An 18,206-nucleotide genomic window follows, 5' to 3' on the forward strand; every position below is an offset into this window, starting at 1 on the left:
TTATTTACCGTTACTTTGCCAGGTTTGTACGATCGCGTATTTGCTAGTTTTATTCCGTGTAATCCTGCTTGATGATCTAGCTTCCATGATGGATTGTCATCGCTGGCCTTTTAATTAATTCCCGCTACAGGCGTTGATTTGTCATGATAACCACATGTTGTTTCGAATAAATAAACTCTATCACGTTGACAGTTGCATAATTTAGCAAAATAATCAATAATCTCATCGTGAGTAATTTTTTCTTCTGTTTTTACGCGAGCACCTTGCTTGTCAAATTTGTTCTTGTAATCAATCTGATATTTGTAAAATAAATCAATATCAAAGATCGGATATCTTGATCGAAATTCCGGTATGATTTCATTAACTGACGATTGTCCGATAAATTTATCAGCGACACGTTCAAAATCATCATCAGATGCAAATATGTAGAATTTATCAAAGTGTTGGATTATTATACCGTGAAGATAGTAATTATCGTGTGAAGCACTTTGTAATGCTCGTAACTCATCCTTTTTACTTGATACAGCACGGAATCTTTTAATGCATCAACGTCAAATATTGAGTAATAATCGCGCAGAATACGGTAATTAAATCCTGCTAATTCTGCTAGTTCTTCCTGGATGTTATACTCGAATAAGTGTTCGCTGTCAAAAATCTGATTGTTCTCGTCACATACATGATTTTTTGATGTTTTTTCTGGACAAAGATCTGCAACAATTTTACACATAACATCACAAATATGCGATGGTGGGTTGATTTTATATATCATATTGTATATAATATTGGATATGATAATTATATTTCTAATTGAAAAAATTAAATACTATTTCATCTATAAAATATGCCATTCCAAATTGATCAAAACAATTGTAAATGGCTCCCCAAGGAATCATCTGAAAGATGCAATAAAACATGCCGCGGTGAATACTGCGGATATCACAACCAGAGTGTTAAACGAGGATCAACTGGTCCTAGACCGTGTTTGAGCTACAATAAAGGAATAAGTGGCAATATGGGGATATGAGTTGACTGTGGAGCAGGTAAGCTCAGACCAGCTATTTTTTATTATAAAAATAGAACACCACGGTATTATGTGAAAAAGGAAAACCCTCCGACTGCGCAGGAGTTTATCGAAAAACAGAAGAAAAAAATAATAGCGTCAGATTGACGAAATAAATGTTGTATCGAGTGTTTTTTGTTGGTGGGAAAACTATCATATTTCTATATAATATAATATTTATGATAGTTTTCCCAGTCATCATTCATGCACATCGAAATGTCAGATTAACAAAATAACTGTTCTATCGTTGGTGGGGAAAATATCCCCTCTGCGTGGGTTGTGGTGGATCAAGATATCGATGTATCGTTGAATACTGCATTAGAAAGAATAAATCATTCCCCTCCACTCAGGAGTTTTTAATGCAGAAAAAATAATTTGCCTGAATGATGATGGGGAAACTTACAAAAACATATAATTATATAGAATATGTAAGTTTCCCCAAACAGTTTCAAGTGGTCAGATTAACAAAATAACTGTTCTATCGTTGGTGGGTTGATTTTGTGTATCATATATTATTACTTAATTAAATTATATACAAGATATGCCATTTCAGTTTGGTCAGAACAACTGTAGATGGCTTCCTGAAGGATCATCTGAAAGATGCAATAAAACATGTCGCGGCGAATAATGTGGATATCATAATCAGAGCGACAAACGAGGATCTACTGGTCCTAAACCGTGCTTGAGTTGCAAGAGGGGTTTACGAGGCAATTCAGAGATATGTAACAACTGCGGTGGAAACTTATACCGAGCACTGCTGGCATATTACTGAAAAAGAAAACCAAAACATTTCACATCGAAAGAAAAACCACCAACCGCGGAAGAATTTCTTGAATACACAAAAACAGATGCATCAACGGGGACAGTATCCCCAATCATCGAACAAAATAACTGCTGCATTGGTGAAATAACTGTTCTGTCGAGTGTTTTTTTGTTGGTGGGATAACTATCATATTTCTATGTAATATAATATTTATGATAGTTTTCCCAGTCATCATTCATGCACATCGAAATGTCAGATTAACAAAATAACTGCTGCATCATGAGGTCGAAATAACATTTTTTTTTTCTGATTGTTGATTTCATATTTTTCTGTTAACTCACACATCCCAAAATTTCATGTTCATCCCAAAATTCAGGTTCATCCCAAAATTCAGATCCCCAACATTCAGTATCATCCCATGCAGGTGACCTCATTATTATGTAAACTTAATTTAATAGATATCATTTTGATATATGCATAATTGCACGTGGTTGATTCAAAGAACAACGGATCAATGCAACAAAAGATGCCGCGGAAAATATTGCAGGAAGCATAATTATATTTTATCAAAAACTCCTCATGCTGGTTCACGACATTGTGTTGGATGTAACAACGGTGTTAGAGGATTATATCAGATTTGCAAAAATTGCCACGGAGATCGATACAGGAGTCTGATGGCATATTACAGAAAAAGGAAAACTAAAGATCCTATAATGGAGAAACCACCATCAGAAATAGAATATTATTTGAGATTTAAGGATGATTTGATTGACGAATCAATCAAGTCCAGCTAGAATATTTTTTCAAGGAAGATATAAAAACACTGATGAGCAGCAGGGAGGGCGAACAGACCATTTTTGCTCAAAGCGCTATTTATTGAAAAACAATATTTCAAAAAAAAAATGGGAAAAATCACCAGTGACAATGGTGCGCTGATCTCCCTTTTTCCCCATTTTTTTTAAAATTTGGCTTTCAGGCAGATGAATTCTCGAACAAAAATGGTGGGTTCGCCCTCCCTGCTGCTGATACTATTTTGTATGGACAGAACGAAATTTCTTTTGGCGTGAATCAGGACTCGTGGTTTTGTGGCATAGATGGACAGCATTGATTAAAGCTCAGTTATTTCGTCTTGAAATCGCTGACACGGATCTGAGCTAACACTTCAGCTCTTGTGTGAGGCGACACGGCACGTCATTGCCTTTTACTTTCTCAATGAAATCGTTTCATCTTATTTCAAAATTACATTTGACTAGGTTTCATACGCAGCAGGTCCCTGTATATAGGGAGAGTGTCTTAGAGTTAGAGTATTCATTCCACTCTCAAACGATCAAGAAGATGGAAGAGTCAGCACAGATCGACCTGCTGGTCAAATATTTGCTAAAAGTCATACAAAAGCATAATTCACAGGCGAAAATGGCAACAAAACTTACTCTTTTGGTCGTTGATTTGATGAGAGTCATACGAAAGTGTAGAAGTGCTGATGAAGTTTGCTATATCTGCAAAGGTAAATGGGTATTTGTCTCCAAGATACCAGCTTCGTCCAAGAAAGAGAGACAAAAGTCAAGATACCTATTATCGTTGTCGGGAGAAAGGACACTGGGATTCAGAGTGCCCTAAGAGAAAAGAGAAGAAACAGAAACAAGACGAAAAATAGGAGACGGATTTAGAAGAAGAAGAAATTGAAGATGAGGAAGAACTTGTGCCAGTGAAAACATGGAAATGGAAAAATTGACAATGTGAGCCGATGCGTTGGCCTGATGTGAAATTTCATACTACCTTCTAAAAGAGAATAGACCAGAAAGAAAACGTAAGTGTCTCTTGGTCTTGACATTCTATAATATGGATGGCGTGTTTTGTTTTTACTCACACTTCATGAAATTGTGCTCTTTCACCTCTCTCTATCCCTCTGGATCATGTTTTAGTTAGAATTGAAATGGAAGGCTGTTTTCCTTCACGCACGCTCTTTAGGCATGCAAGTCGGTAAACAATAGTCAGTCTATTCATCCATCATTTTGTGTCTTGATGTTTCCTAAAATCACACACTGATGCCATAAAATAACGGGTTAAATGGGTTTTGTAGTATTGTGGGTGGGATGTGGGGTGTAGGTTTTTGGCAGAGTTGATCATTGCAGGTGAGGGCTTAGGTGCATTCAAACAACTTTTTCTTCTTCACTCTGTGTTGATGGAATATAATGGGTTATTTTCTTCACTCTATGTTGATAGTATATATAAAGGGTTATTTCTTCACTCCGTGTGGATAGTGTATAATGGTTTTCCTCTTCCCTCTGTGTGGTTAGTATATTACGGCTTTTTCCTCTTCCCTCTTTGAGGATAGTGTATATTGGGTTATTTGTTTCTTCTTTCCTCTGCGTGGATTGTAGATATGGGGTTTATTTTTTTACATCTCACCTCTGTGTGGATAGTAGGTATGGGATTTGTATTCTTCCTCTTCCATGTGTAGATAGTATATTAGGGGTTTGTATTATCTCCCTTCTGTGTTGATAGTATATTTGGGGGTTTTTTTTCCTCTTCCCTCTGTGTGTGTGTGTGTGTGTGTGTTCGCGTACGTTGTGTGGATAGTTTATTTGGTTGTTTTTTTTTCTTCTTCTTCCTCCCGTGTGTGGATAGTATATTTGGGGTTTGTATGCGTTCGCGTACGTTTGTATTGATAGTATATTTGGGTTTGTTTTCCCTTCCTTCCGTGTGGATGGTATATTTGGGGTTTTTATGCGTTCGCGTACGTTTGTATGGATTGTATATTTGGGTTTGTTTTGCCCCCCTTCCGTGTGGATAGTATATTTCGGGGTTTGTACGAGTTAGCGACGTTGTGTGGATAGCATATTTGGGGTTTGCATGCGTTCGCGTACGTTTGTATGGATAGTATATTTGGGATTGTTTTCCCTCCCTTCCGTGTTGAAAGTATATTATTTTTTTATTTTCTTCCGCTTCCCTCTGTGTGAATAGTATATTTTAATTTTGGTTTTATTCTTCCCTCTGTGTGTGTGTGTGTTAGTGTAAGATCGTGTGGATAGTATATTTGTTTTTTTTCTTTTTCTTCCCGTGTGTGGATAGTATATTTCTTGGGTTTTTTTCCTCTTCCCTTTGTGAATAGTATATTTTGGGTTGTTTTTTCTTCTTCCCTCTGTGGTGTGTGTGTGTGTGTGTGTGTGTGTGTGTGTGTGTGTGTGTGTGTGTGTATTGGCCTCTGTTTGTCCCTATAAAACTCCCTTTATCCCTATCAAATACATTCTACCTACCTACCTACAGTAGCGCGTATTCAGGTCAGCCACTTGCAACACTGTTGCCATTTATCCCCTAGTGTCCAGTACTGTGACGTCACTGACGCTGGAAATTTTGAGACTATAAATATGGACTTGGGGGTTTTCCACAGGTTGTAGCTATAAATATATATACGAGAGTTCATAAACAGGAACGTCACTCAAGCTGAGGCTATAAAAAGATAGTGGGGTTTTCCAAAGGAATAACCCACAAGTTGTAGCTATAAATAGATAGTGAGATTTCATAGGAATTTCAGCTGATTATAGTTATAAATAAATACATGGGTGTTTATCCACGATCGTCACACAAGTTGATATTGTAAGTAGTTACTAGGTTTATCCATTTTAGTCTAAACCATTGTAACTTAATTTTCGGGGATATGTTTATTCTCCTTCAAATTCTGGGACAATTTCGTCATTTTAGCGTTACTTTGAGTCACATTTATTTTGGCATTGAGCTTTTCCTTGATTATAGCTATTTATAGCATCATTACAATTATGCAACCTTTTGAACACCCCCAACAAACTTTCAGGTCCTGGTAATGCTTTATATATAAATCTCAGGCTTGTACTAGTGTATCAGTCCCACCATGTTAAATTCCCCTTGTCGCTAGACAGACCTATAAATATATTCCCATGATAAATTTCCCTTGTCGCTAGACAGGCCCAAAATATATTCCCATGTTCAATTCCCCTTATCGCTAGACAGGCCCACCATATATTCCCATGTTTAATTCCCCTTGTCGCTTTATAGGCCCAAATTATATTCCCATGTTAATTCCCATTGTCGCTATAAGGCATTCAAAATTTTCCCATGCTCAATTTCCATTGTCGCTATAAGGCAAACCCCCTATTTTAACACTAAAATCCCTTTGTCGCTATAATGCATATCATGTGCTCCCCATGTAAATTCCCCTTGTCGCTATAATGCCAATCCTGTATTCCCCATGTTAAATTCCCCTCGTCGCTATAATGCCTATCATGTGCTCCCCATGTTAAATTCCCATTGTCGCCAAAGGGCAAACTCACTATTTTAACATTAAAGTCCTCTTATCGCTGAATTGTCCCCCATTCACTACTTAGGTACATTGGAATACTCTCTTCCACAATGCCGATAAGATTTCAACTGAATTAATATAAACACACATTTCCATGGCTATTGATATCTTTTATTCTTTGACATATAAATGGAGTAACGATCATTCCATTTTGTGATTACAAATACAAACACAGAGAGAGAGGGAGGGTAACAAACTGAGTGGATGAATAAAAGATAAAACTCGTATAATTATTATACAGTAGCAATAAATAAATTTTAACCTTAACCTTTCCATGTTAGGTAAACGTAAGTTGAGTAGATTTATGCATTGTAACCATTTTCTAACAACTGCTTCCATTTACAAAGCTTTCAAACACGTGACTTTTCCCACTAAAAAATACTCCATTTTTGCGACTCGTACGGTGATTGTTATTAAGATTATAGCTGTAAATATAATACTTATCACTAAATCACCAAAACAGTCTAATATATGGTCGGTGTACTACGTATATTAAACAGTATTTTGCTCTAATATATATTCAAATGGTGTACCCGTTAACAATTACTTTTCAATTACTATAACTTGTGCGGATACGCTTTTCTATTTCTGGCTATACGACCTCTCTTATGTCTACATAAAATGTACTAAACACTCTTACAAACGGATGTATATTTTCTTCAGTAAGACGAACATATTCATTCGTACTAAGGGTACAAGTGTCATTATTAGCCCTGTCTTCATCTAAATGAGTTTGATGATCACCAACGTTCACTGTGATTGTGATTTGGGAAGTGCTACCTTAATTGTCCCATACTGACTTAGTCTAAGTGAACAAGATAGAGGAACATATGCAGATTCATCGCGAGTTCCAACTCCAAAGCTGGTAATATAACTAAAGTATACATTTGAGAAGAACATATATCATCAACTACACTGCAAACATTGTGAGATATGCATGTGAACTGACTATATGTAATCATCGACGAGCCATCCACTCTTACTATGAGCATTCAAATGTTTTAATAAATCTACTAGGGATAAGTCAAATTTGTATATCTCTGCATTGAGGAATTATATGCATCATAATGAACATTATATCCATATGCAAAGACAAGTGTATAACCAGGGAATATATATATATATATATATATATATATATATATATATATATATATATATATATATATATATATATATATATTCAAGGGAAGTTTACATTTAAACAGGGGGCCCGAGTGGCCGAGTGGTCTAAAGCGCTCTCTGTTACGGATCATTGCCATCATCACCTCTTTCTGCATGAGTATGTGAGAAAGCTTGCCAGTAGCTTCTCGTGGGTCGGTGGTTCTTTCCGGGGTTTTCCCGGGTTCTTCCTCCACCATTAATACTGGCCGCCATGTATAGCCCATCGTGTGCCAAAAAATGGCGTTAAAACCCTACAACAACAACTACATTCGAACATAATATACAAAGTGGGTTACTTAAAACTCCATAATCATCAAACGTATCGAATACACTTTTCACGAAATCTCTCATTTGCACACAAAGACGGTTACTCCTCCCGAATCTCTACCTTTGTCCACTTTTCCTTTACGAACTCAGCTACCAGTTACACTCTTCAAGGACGTTATCAAAATCCTGTGACGATTTTTCCCAATTTTTAAATAAGCATATAACGTAAAATGTTCATCCAAAAATGAAGGCAAAGTTATAATGCTTATACCAATAATGTCAAATTACATACAATTGTTGCGTTTATGAGCTGGATATTGATAACACGATTCAGCAAACGCTTCAAAATGAGTTTTAAGAGTTACAATTTTCCACAAATTTAGTAACAGTGTCATTACATTTGTAGCAAAAATATCAGCTTTAACTGTCACGCCGATCTGCCATTTCAAACAAGTCAAGTGCTAGCTAAATTAAATTTATTTGCATTGCTACTTGTTACATATTTATATCTGGATGCGCGCTCTCTCTCTCTCGCTCTCAAAATTTTTCACGGAACAATGGTCTGTAATGTTCTGGATCCATTCTCGCTTTAACTTGATCTGGTCCAGGGGTTGCTACAGGAACCACAAGAACTTCACCAGGAGATGCTCTACCCGCGGTGTTTCCTTGCAACGCACTTCCTACTGCATCTAGGATATGATAGGACAGAACCGTGAGATTGTCACAAATAATGGTTATTGGTGTTGACACAAAACTGAGTTTGTGACACCTTGTTTCCTTGAAAACAACTTGGTCCTAATGGGATCATTACTCATGGAAATAAAAAACAAGTAAAACAGCTTTATCTGAAACCAAAAGCTTTTAGTCACTGTTATGTATATTTAATTTACATTGTGTGCTTAACCTTTGTCCGTGATTTAAGATTGGCCTACCAGACTATTGTCTTGTAACATCTACCTACATATTTTCATTATTATAAGTGGTAAACAAGAATGAGCATTACAATTTAAGTTCAAAAGTCTAAACTTGTTTACAGTTTACTGAAATGTTCAATTAGAAATAGTTTGTTTTCCAGAAAATATTTTGTGTCATAGGTCACAGTTTGTATATAATTGAGTCTAAGTAAATAACTATTCATTCATGTTTCATACTAGTCTTTATATAAGATTTTGAAGTTTGTGTTCAAATATAATTCTGGAGGAATTATTTAAATAATTCATTGGAATTACTAAAGCTCTCTTTGACTGGATAAATACATTATTTGGGATTTTTGTGGATTCATTCAAAGATATGCTTGATTATATCAGTATACTACATCAAGACTATTAGTACATTAACACATTTAGGACTATTGGAACATCACCACTTTCAAGAATGTTGGAATTCATTCAAAACGTTCTATACTTTTGGACTTGAGATAGAACAATTAGGATTATTTGGGATTTAATTCACAATACTGTATATTCCTCTTACATTTTTACTTTGTAACTAGGAGAAATAAAATTATTTGTTGATTTTACTAAACTTGTTTGTTTCACTTTCTTTCTATTACATAGTTTAATACCAAGCATCATAAGAGTCAAATGACTAACTCTGTATCTGATATCAATTATATACAAAACAAGGTGAATAAACGTTGGCATTCAAAACCAATTGTATCTTTTTGACATCTCCACATGTGTCATTACGCAGGCGAAATGCATTCAGATAAAAGTATAGATATAATTACAAACTAATGTCCAGTATCAGTTCGACCTCTGCCATTTTTCCTTTACAATAAGTGTTTGAGAAAGAAAATTCTCATGATAAGTATTTTTTCCAGATCTTACATTATATTCTTATACATTATATTCTAATATACTCTGGTTCTATCGTGGCGATATAATTATATTATATTGTATTATATTATATTATATATATTATATTATATTATATTATATTACATTTGCCATTTACCTATCTGTACTTACCTCTTCGTTGGGACTGGTTGTTGGCCCTGGAAAGAATATATTTCAAATTAAGTGACGATGCCAAAGAGAATACAGATAAAATAATATCATTCGTGTCAACTGTTTGATGATAATAATTACTCTCTTTGCTTCAAATATTTATTTCTTAATAATTGTTTTGAAATTAATATCTTCACAATTTTTTTATATTTTAAATTTAATTTAATGTGTTTCTCCTTTTGACTAGCAGTGTATCACTATATGCGCAAGCGTGCTTATGTATGTATGTATGTATGTATGTATGTATTTATGTATGTATGTATGTATGCGTAAGCATGTGTGTTTATGTTTTGATGTATGCATGTACACTATATTTCTTGGATTAATGTTATGCATCAAATAGTTGTAATTGAAAAGAATTGAACATAAAATTATGTTTGTAAGACAACATTACAAACATATCATGCAAGCTGACATGTCTGACTCAAATCATTTGATCTAGTACTTTTGAACAAATATTCTAGTTGTACTCTGCTCATTCCTAATTTGCTACGTTTTGATATTTTACATAATGGAAAAGCTTATATCGTTTAATCTATACAACGTAATCATAATTATATAGACAACTGCCTGTGCTAGTTGGACTACTCGAGATATTAAAACCGAAATAAAAAATTATTGCAGGTAAGACACTGATAAGTTTTTAAATTGCGTACAAATGGTATAGTCTGTTTTTAACCACTATTGAAGCAAACACGATATGTGAAATTACATGCTCTATATTCTGGTTTAGATGCTGACTAAATACATGGAAAAAGGAGTAGATTCATATTGTATGTTACTATCCCAGATTTACAGCCAAGCAACTCCACTGTGCTTGTTAACGCTCCAACGGCCTAGTGGTTAGAGCATGAGCCTCGGATGCGGGAGGTCGCGGGTTCGAACCCCGACCAAGTCATGCAAAGACTCATACAAATGGTACTAACAGCTGCCTCGCTAGGCGCTCAGCGTTAAGAAGTTAGTGTTAGGACTGGTTGGCCTTGTGTCAGGATAATGTGACTTGATGGGACATCGTGCTACATGTCTGCGGACCGATACCTCAGTGCTAGACATCACTATAAACTGCCACACTGCAGACATCGTAGCGATATGACTGAAAAAATTTCTTAAAGCTACTTTAAAAATCCAAATCATACACATCACATCCCCAGTGTCTGTTAGATAAGGGGTACCGTCACAAAACAAAAAATAGCTTTCTCTAGGCATGGGAAAGCCAGTTGTCTGTCTGACAGTCGTGTGCTATTATGACGGCTTATTTATTTATTTATTTATTTATTTATTTATCTATTTATTTATATTTACAAAAAGACCAGCACTAGATAATTTCTTTTTGTGAATTGTTGGAGTCTCTAACACGTGTAATATAAATGGCGTGTGGCATACTTGGGAAGCATCCCTATCTTTAAACATCAGAAGTTGCTGATACGTGGAAAAAATATATCCCACGTACAAGCTACAAGAGCAGTTCTTTACACTCGTGTATCGCTTCAAACCATGTTCATTTTAAAGACGAACATTTGCCTTTTCTTTCCTGCTGGATTAGGTATGTCTGTTTTAAGGGAAAAATTAATCATGGCAATGTTGTTGATAAAACAGGGACATTGATCTAAAATTATAGGATAAAGGTTTTATTTGAAAGAGCAGCAAATAATGATGCATATACAAACAAAGCACAGCTGTACAGGAACCATTCCAAGTCCTTGTTTCACAGTCAGAGCTAGGTTAATAAAATGAAATTTTGGAAAGATCCAAGAGATAGATAATACTGTAATAAATGTATGGTATGTGTCATTTGTATTTACATCTCAGTTTGATACATTTATTAGATTATAGTGAATAGTTGTTTGATTTAATTATTATCTAGGGAACGTCACAGAGTGTAGTGTTGATGAGATTTCAGGATGGCATAGTTTAGTTTCGTAGTGAGTTCAGGTCAAAGCTGGATAAGAGGGCATGAGCCAAGGAGTTCCCATGCAAATCTAAAGGTGTTGATTTATTATGTATCACCATGTGAACTATTCGTGATAGAGACTGATATTTTGTACAATGGAATAATGGAAAAGTGAATGTTCCATTACCTGGAGACTCCTTTTATTGTTGATATGATGGTAAATATGGTGCGGTGATACACGTGAAATCAGGTGTATAATCGTGATTCGAATGACCCAGGGATAGAGTAGGAAAATAGTTCCCTGTATCTGGTGCTTGTGTTGTGATTTGTATTTTATGGTATTTAAGCACTGGCTCTACGTTACGGAAATCTAACGACGAGAGACCATGCAATTGTGCGGTTGCATGCAATTGTGAAGTTTTGATGCAATTATGAATTTGAGATAATAATTGAGGAAAGGGAAATTATTTCTAGTCTTGGCGCGTTATTAGAACCTCCAGTAGACAAAGGTTGTTGTCGAGAAGTCCTTGGAAATAAGGAGAAAACATCTGACTTCCAGCAGAATTCACGCTACTGTTGGATTACCTTGGTCAAGAGACCTCTTTGCATATTACAATACCAACAATGTAAGAAGACCTCAGAAGAAAACAAAACACTTTTTTATAATATTGTGTAAGGATTGTCTCCCTTACTAGGAATGTTTCAAGAAAAGGTGTAAACCTGTTCTCTAATAGCGACACATTATACATTGCTTTCATGTAGTCTGAATGCATTAAACTTATCATCCATCAAGTGCACTAATTTCATACGTTTTCTTCCTTTTGTTATAAATGTTTATGTCGCCAGGGCACCCCAACCAAACCAAACCCGTAACACATGATAGTATACTATTGGATTCATTGATTTATTTGTTTTCTTATGTCTTCAATGCATTCCCAGTGAGACTTTATTTAAGTAGGAGATGTGGTTTCTATGTAAATTTTACTTCGTTTATTGTTCTGCACGCGATTGCTGTGTGCGACAGACAAATCGAGGTGAGTGGTAGTGCGTCCTTGACCTAGTAAACTGGTAAATATTACATCAAAGGCAATAAAACGCTTTATCCTCTGGTTTCTTGTGGCACAAGACTCTCATTTCTCGTGACACAAATTCCATTCTCTTACGGTAAAAGTTTCAAATTCTCGTTGCAAGCACCATTAGATTTTATTGGGGGGTTTTCTGGGTGATGGTGGTTTTGTTTATTTTGTGTGTGCCTTAAATTATTTCCATTATCCTAATTAGTCAAACAGAACGTTTCATTGTGGAAATCGTTTACAGTAATTCTAAAACCTGAACATCAAATGGTCTGTCGAGAAAAAGATTAAATTTGCCAGCACAACATGGGTCAACAGCCCCGTACCTGGACTGTTAGCAAGTTATATAGTCAAGTACTATGCTCCCACTGCAAAGGAACAATATAATGTGAATTTCGACCAATTTTTGTTATTTATTACAATGAAATTCAACTGGCTTTGTGCATTTTTGTTTTGAGAATACATGTATTTGCTCGACTTTAAGATTGAAGTAATACATAGCAATTGAACAATATTTATGCAATGAAACGTCTTTTTTATTATTCATTCATTAATTTGTAACGGTTCTCACTCAGTTTAGAACAATTCGTGCCCAGTAACAGATTTAAATTTGTTGTACTGCCATGGTAGGGCACCAGAGATTTTGTTCCACAGCCATGCCAAATACACCACGTTTTCGATTAAAAAGATAATGCGATAATCATCATCACTTTGACATTCAGAGATTGTTAAACTAGTCTGATGTTGCAAAATATAGAACAAGGTTCAGCTAAGGGACATTCATTTCATTCAGGTACTCAAATAAAGATAGTAGCAAATGATTCATGAAAAGAGATTCTCTCTGAATAGACATCTGAATGTTGTATTAATGTCAAGGACGATTCAGCAGACTTGTCTTTTCCTGCCATGATTATTTCAAAGTGTAAATCGTCCTTCCTTGGAGCGTGGTAGAAGGTATTTTTAACAAAGACGAGAGGACTGTGATAAGAACATAATTAAAAGAGTAAGAACGACTTCTATTTTTAGTATTCTATTATTCTATTCTTTTTTGAGAGACCAATGCAGCAACATGTACCGCAGTAAATGTCAGGGTAAAAATTGTACGTCTGATGAAAAGATAACTGGAATTTTCCAAGACTGACTGGCTTCTTCTATAAAATACGATTTTATATACCCCTTTCCTTTTTTGTCGCCATACCAACATATCTGCTTGTTAACAGATTATTAGTTTCCATTGCATGAAATTCACAGGTCTAACAAAAAAGACGTTCAGGTAGCCCAGGACCTACGTCTACATAGCGATTGGTAACTCATATACGATTTCATGAAGAACAAAAATAGATCTATTAGATGTGATCATGTATAACTGATGTCTATGGTGTTTCCATTTTAATTGGACACTTAAGTGTAGAAATAAGGCATTTATAACAGATTTTGTTTTTAAATGAAGAGCGTGTATCGGAAGGTAGTTTCAATGACGCTTCAGAATTCTTTGTTAATCTCTCTCTCTCTCTCTCTCTCTCTCTCTCTCTCTCTATATATATATATATATATATATATATATATATATATATATATATATATATATATATATATATATATATGTGCATACATACATACATATGTGTTTTTCCAACGGTATGTATATTTAATATGTACATAACTTTTGTCCATGTTTTTACATAGCTAACTTTTGTCTATGATTATAAGTTGTAAATAACCTGTTGGCATAGCTTTTGGGTTAAGAATATTCTAGGCCCAGTAAATGTCCATTAGAATGAGTCATTTCTTGCGATGTAGTTCTATTGAAAGTTGTATAAATAAGGATTTGGCAAACAAATTATTCATTCCTGATTTAGATCAGTCTCCATTGATCAGATTTACAGCTGTATTTTATATATAATTTGAGCGGAATTATTTATTTAAACTATTCATTATAATTTTTAAGTGCTAGTTAAAGCACACGCTACATAACTCTTAAAGGGCTGGACTGGTTAGTCTGATCATCTGGTTTCTCTACATACTTTGATTAATGTACACCTCTGCCCTATCTCCACATTCCCCCTCTAAAACACCCGAATTTAACACCCCATGGGGGCCAGACTCATCGTTAGAGATTTACAACCTTCTAAGGGTCGTAAGAATTCAAAATCTGACAAAAGAGGATGAAAGCATAGTTAATGTCGTCGATGTCAAACCAAGTCTGACAAGACTGGACGAAAAGATAGCTTTACCGAAGTCCAAACCGAAACACAGGAACATAGCGGTTGTCAATATCCAAACCATAAACTTCTCAGTGTCCAGTCTAGTAGCATGTTAGCCTGACTTAAATGCGAGAGGCTTCGAATTCGACTTACATGCGAGAGGCTTCGAATTCGACTTAAATGCGAGAGGCTTCGAATTCGACTTAAATGCGAGAGGCTTCGAAGTCGACTCTTGGCGGCAGGTATACTTTGGCCTTATCTGTTACTCGTAAAGGGACTTATTAAATACTCTCAGTTTAAAAGAACAACTACATAAAACTGCTGCTTAAAGTGTGTCTGTATGTGGTCATGCAGGCGCATTTATTCGAATTATATGAAATAACAATTGTTGTTCTAAACTTTAATATTAAAAATGTTTCATTCTAATTTTTGAACGCGCTGCAAATTAAATGTGATTGAAAAAAGCTACCAGACGAAAATTATTGATCGCTTTGGACTTTTACAATGATGGCCAGATCCCAAAGTGGACTACAAAAAGAGGATGTTGGGTCTGTCATGACAAAAAACAGGTAGTACGAATTTGTTTTCAACAGCCGCTGTTTTCATTGTGACATCACAGCGGGCGACATTCAATCTGGTTGACACTATTAGGCTGACCTCGTCCAAAATTGTCCACGTAATTTAATACTGACTTGCCGTATGCATTTCTTGGGCATGTAAGTAATGATCTTCTAAAGAATATGGATGTATAAGGACCCAAATAAGAGTAATAACTGCAGTTTAAAGTCCTGCATAATCAGACTCTAAAAGGTAACCCACATTACTGAAACAGTCGGTTCTGAATGCCAACATGATCTGTATGACTTCTACAATAGTATAGAGCAACTGCACACAACGCAAAAACACGTGCACGTAATGAGTTTTAAGTTAGTAAAGGAGATGGCGATAGGGAGCAAAGGTGAAAAATGTCTAAAACTTTACAATGTATGCTCACAGTTCAAATGACTGGCTGGATTTCTGGGCGTCCTTTTCCCTCTTTTCTTCTCTTTCTTTCCTCTTTCTTCGTCTCCTTCTTTCTCTCTTCCTGTCCAGTAAGTCATCTGGTCTGTGCAATTGATCCAAGTAAAATTATGGAATTAAACAAAATAAATAAATAATTATGTAGGTATAATAAATATAATAATAATAATAAGTATTTCAGGATCAATTTGGAAGGATGATATAGTGTCGTCAGGAGGACACTAATGTCCGTCCGCCACAAAACGTACCAATTTGGGAAGCATAACTACGATTTCCTCAGAGTCCCGTTCAAAGAGTCGAAGTTAATAGACTCGTATCAGACAGAGATGTAGATGTTCCGAATGCCTATTCACCATACTACATATGATTCATTTACTCTGCATCATCTCCGCCAAGGAAGCACCTCTAATAACTGGCGATTTACAATACAATTTTGGATATTGTCCATACGCAGCCTACTCAGTGGACATGTACGTTTGTTCTGACTTTAGCTAAAATAGCTCCAAAAACTTGACCCCTTTGACTTTCTTTGTTGTGATGACTTCTGAGGCCAGTCTAATATAGGTCTTGATTGCAGTTTGAACTAAGTAAAATTCCTCGTAAAAATGTGTTAGCGTGTGACTTTGGAAACCATAACATTGCCTTTACCTAATGCATCCCTTCTATTTCGTTATCTTCACTTTAGGAGGAAAGTAGTTCTTGCACGCTATCCATTAGCAAATTTTAGGTCAATTATACGGACCATACCTCGAATTAATATCGATAGAAGTGGGGTTTTTTTACGAAACAAGGATTGACGGAGTTGCGAATGCATGAAACTGTTCTTTATCTGCAAATTCTGTCAATCCTACGGTCCATCCAGTCGTAGAAATAGCTGAACAAAATGTACAAATCTTCTGTAAATTACTGTACTGACAGAAATCACGTGAAGCTTTTGTCTCCAATAAATAGCCAACATGGTAAGAATTGGATTCTCAGGTTCGTCCATTTCGAAGGTAAGTAATTCCTGCATGCAGTCTGCAATCCAGTAATACCTAAATGTTAAGTGATCGGTTTTGAAAAAACACCGGAAACGTTTTAGTTTGAGAATTCGTTCTAAATTCCTCGCATAGTACCCAGACGTGTTTACTATATTTGTAAATAAGTGAAAAAGACGTGAAACAAGACCACTGATACATTAGTACAAAATGGACGCATGGGCTTGGAATAGTTTTTAATATACGGACTGGAAAGTAAAGAAGTCTTGACCATACTGGAACAACTTCATATCACATGAATAAAACATTCCTTTCCCTTCCGAGACGACATGTTGTTTACATTGGTTGTAGGAAGGCAGAAATGTGGTTCCTTGCTTGAATGAAGGGACATTTGGGTAATTAATTTTGGAAATTCAAGTTGTATAAAAAAACTATAAAATGGCTGGAGGGGGAGCGGCAATTGGAGCATGGAAGAGCTCGAGGCATTGACGACTGACTAACCATTACGGTAGGTTTTTCCGTAAATAGAGGAAATACAAGCGAATTTGCAGATCAGAATGATATTGCTTCTGATAGTTTTGTAATAGAAGGACATAACAAGTAAAACTTGTCATTTGCTGAGTTTTATAGACCCAGACCATTTTAAAACCTCGCCATTTTATCACACAACAAACTTTGTCCTTAGTTTTAGCCAATGAAACCTCCGTTCTGATCAATGTTAATGTTTTTCACAAAGCCACATTTTCGCCTTGCTTGATATTTAAATTTCAACGTTGCAGTTTATCCTCTATCTGATTATCCCACACATTTACCACCAAAAAGACCATCCTGTCATTGATCAACGATCAATCGTGCATGCTGACTAATATGCTCAGCGACACCGGAATTTGTTTAACTAAAACAAACAGCTGTTAAATACCTTTCGTTGTCCTTATTTTGCCATGTTCAACTAAAGTGCTGCTTAGTAGATGGGACTTTCCATTCTCGCTGGTGCAACCTATGAACTGTTTTCTACCCACCGGAACTAGGATAGCAATTTAATATCCTTCGGCCATTTCCGTTCCTGTCGGAGCATTTACGCAAAAGGGCAAAGGTTAGCCATATCGACACAGGTAGAATAATCCTAAATCGGATTTTAACCATTTTTAAAAAATTTAAAACGACGCTTTAAATTTAATTTTATTTTTAATAAGTATATGTAAAACTTACTCAGACGAATATTCCAGATATAGGGAATCCTCACTGCTGTTTCAACAAGGCGGCATAGCGACACAGCAAATTAAACCGAACAGATTTATTTCACTATAGCTTTTCGTCCAACAGAAGACGAAGATTCAAACTTTTCTCCAATATATTTAAATGTTCTAAAATTCGAAAAGCAAACTAATTATGTTGAAATTTCACCTGGCGTATTGAGTTATCGGCTGTCTACGAATATTACA

The 18,206-nt window shown here is 35.6% G+C and overlaps 1 protein-coding gene across 1 annotated transcript in view; it reads right to left on the reverse strand.

Annotated features, from left to right (window-relative positions):
- Positions 1-6,248: 6,248 nt before the first annotated feature.
- The window catches only part of LOC149783379 (uncharacterized), a 44,220-nt gene continuing 32,262 nt past the window's right edge, over positions 6,249-18,206 (reverse strand). Inside the window, exons 5-7 of the mRNA XM_089933100.1 lie at positions 15,762-15,872; positions 9,561-9,586; positions 6,249-8,279 (exon numbers count right to left, since the gene is read on the reverse strand). Coding sequence (XP_089789226.1) covers positions 8,128-8,279; positions 9,561-9,586; positions 15,762-15,872 — 289 coding nt within the window. The 3' untranslated portion in view covers positions 6,249-8,127. The remainder of the gene's footprint in view (positions 8,280-9,560; positions 9,587-15,761; positions 15,873-18,206) is intronic.

Source organism: Sinohyriopsis cumingii, chromosome 14 (assembly GCF_028554795.1).
Source record: "Sinohyriopsis cumingii isolate HCF-2022 chromosome 14, ASM2855479v2, whole genome shotgun sequence".
Taxonomy (NCBI): Eukaryota; Metazoa; Mollusca; class Bivalvia; order Unionida; family Unionidae; genus Sinohyriopsis; species Sinohyriopsis cumingii.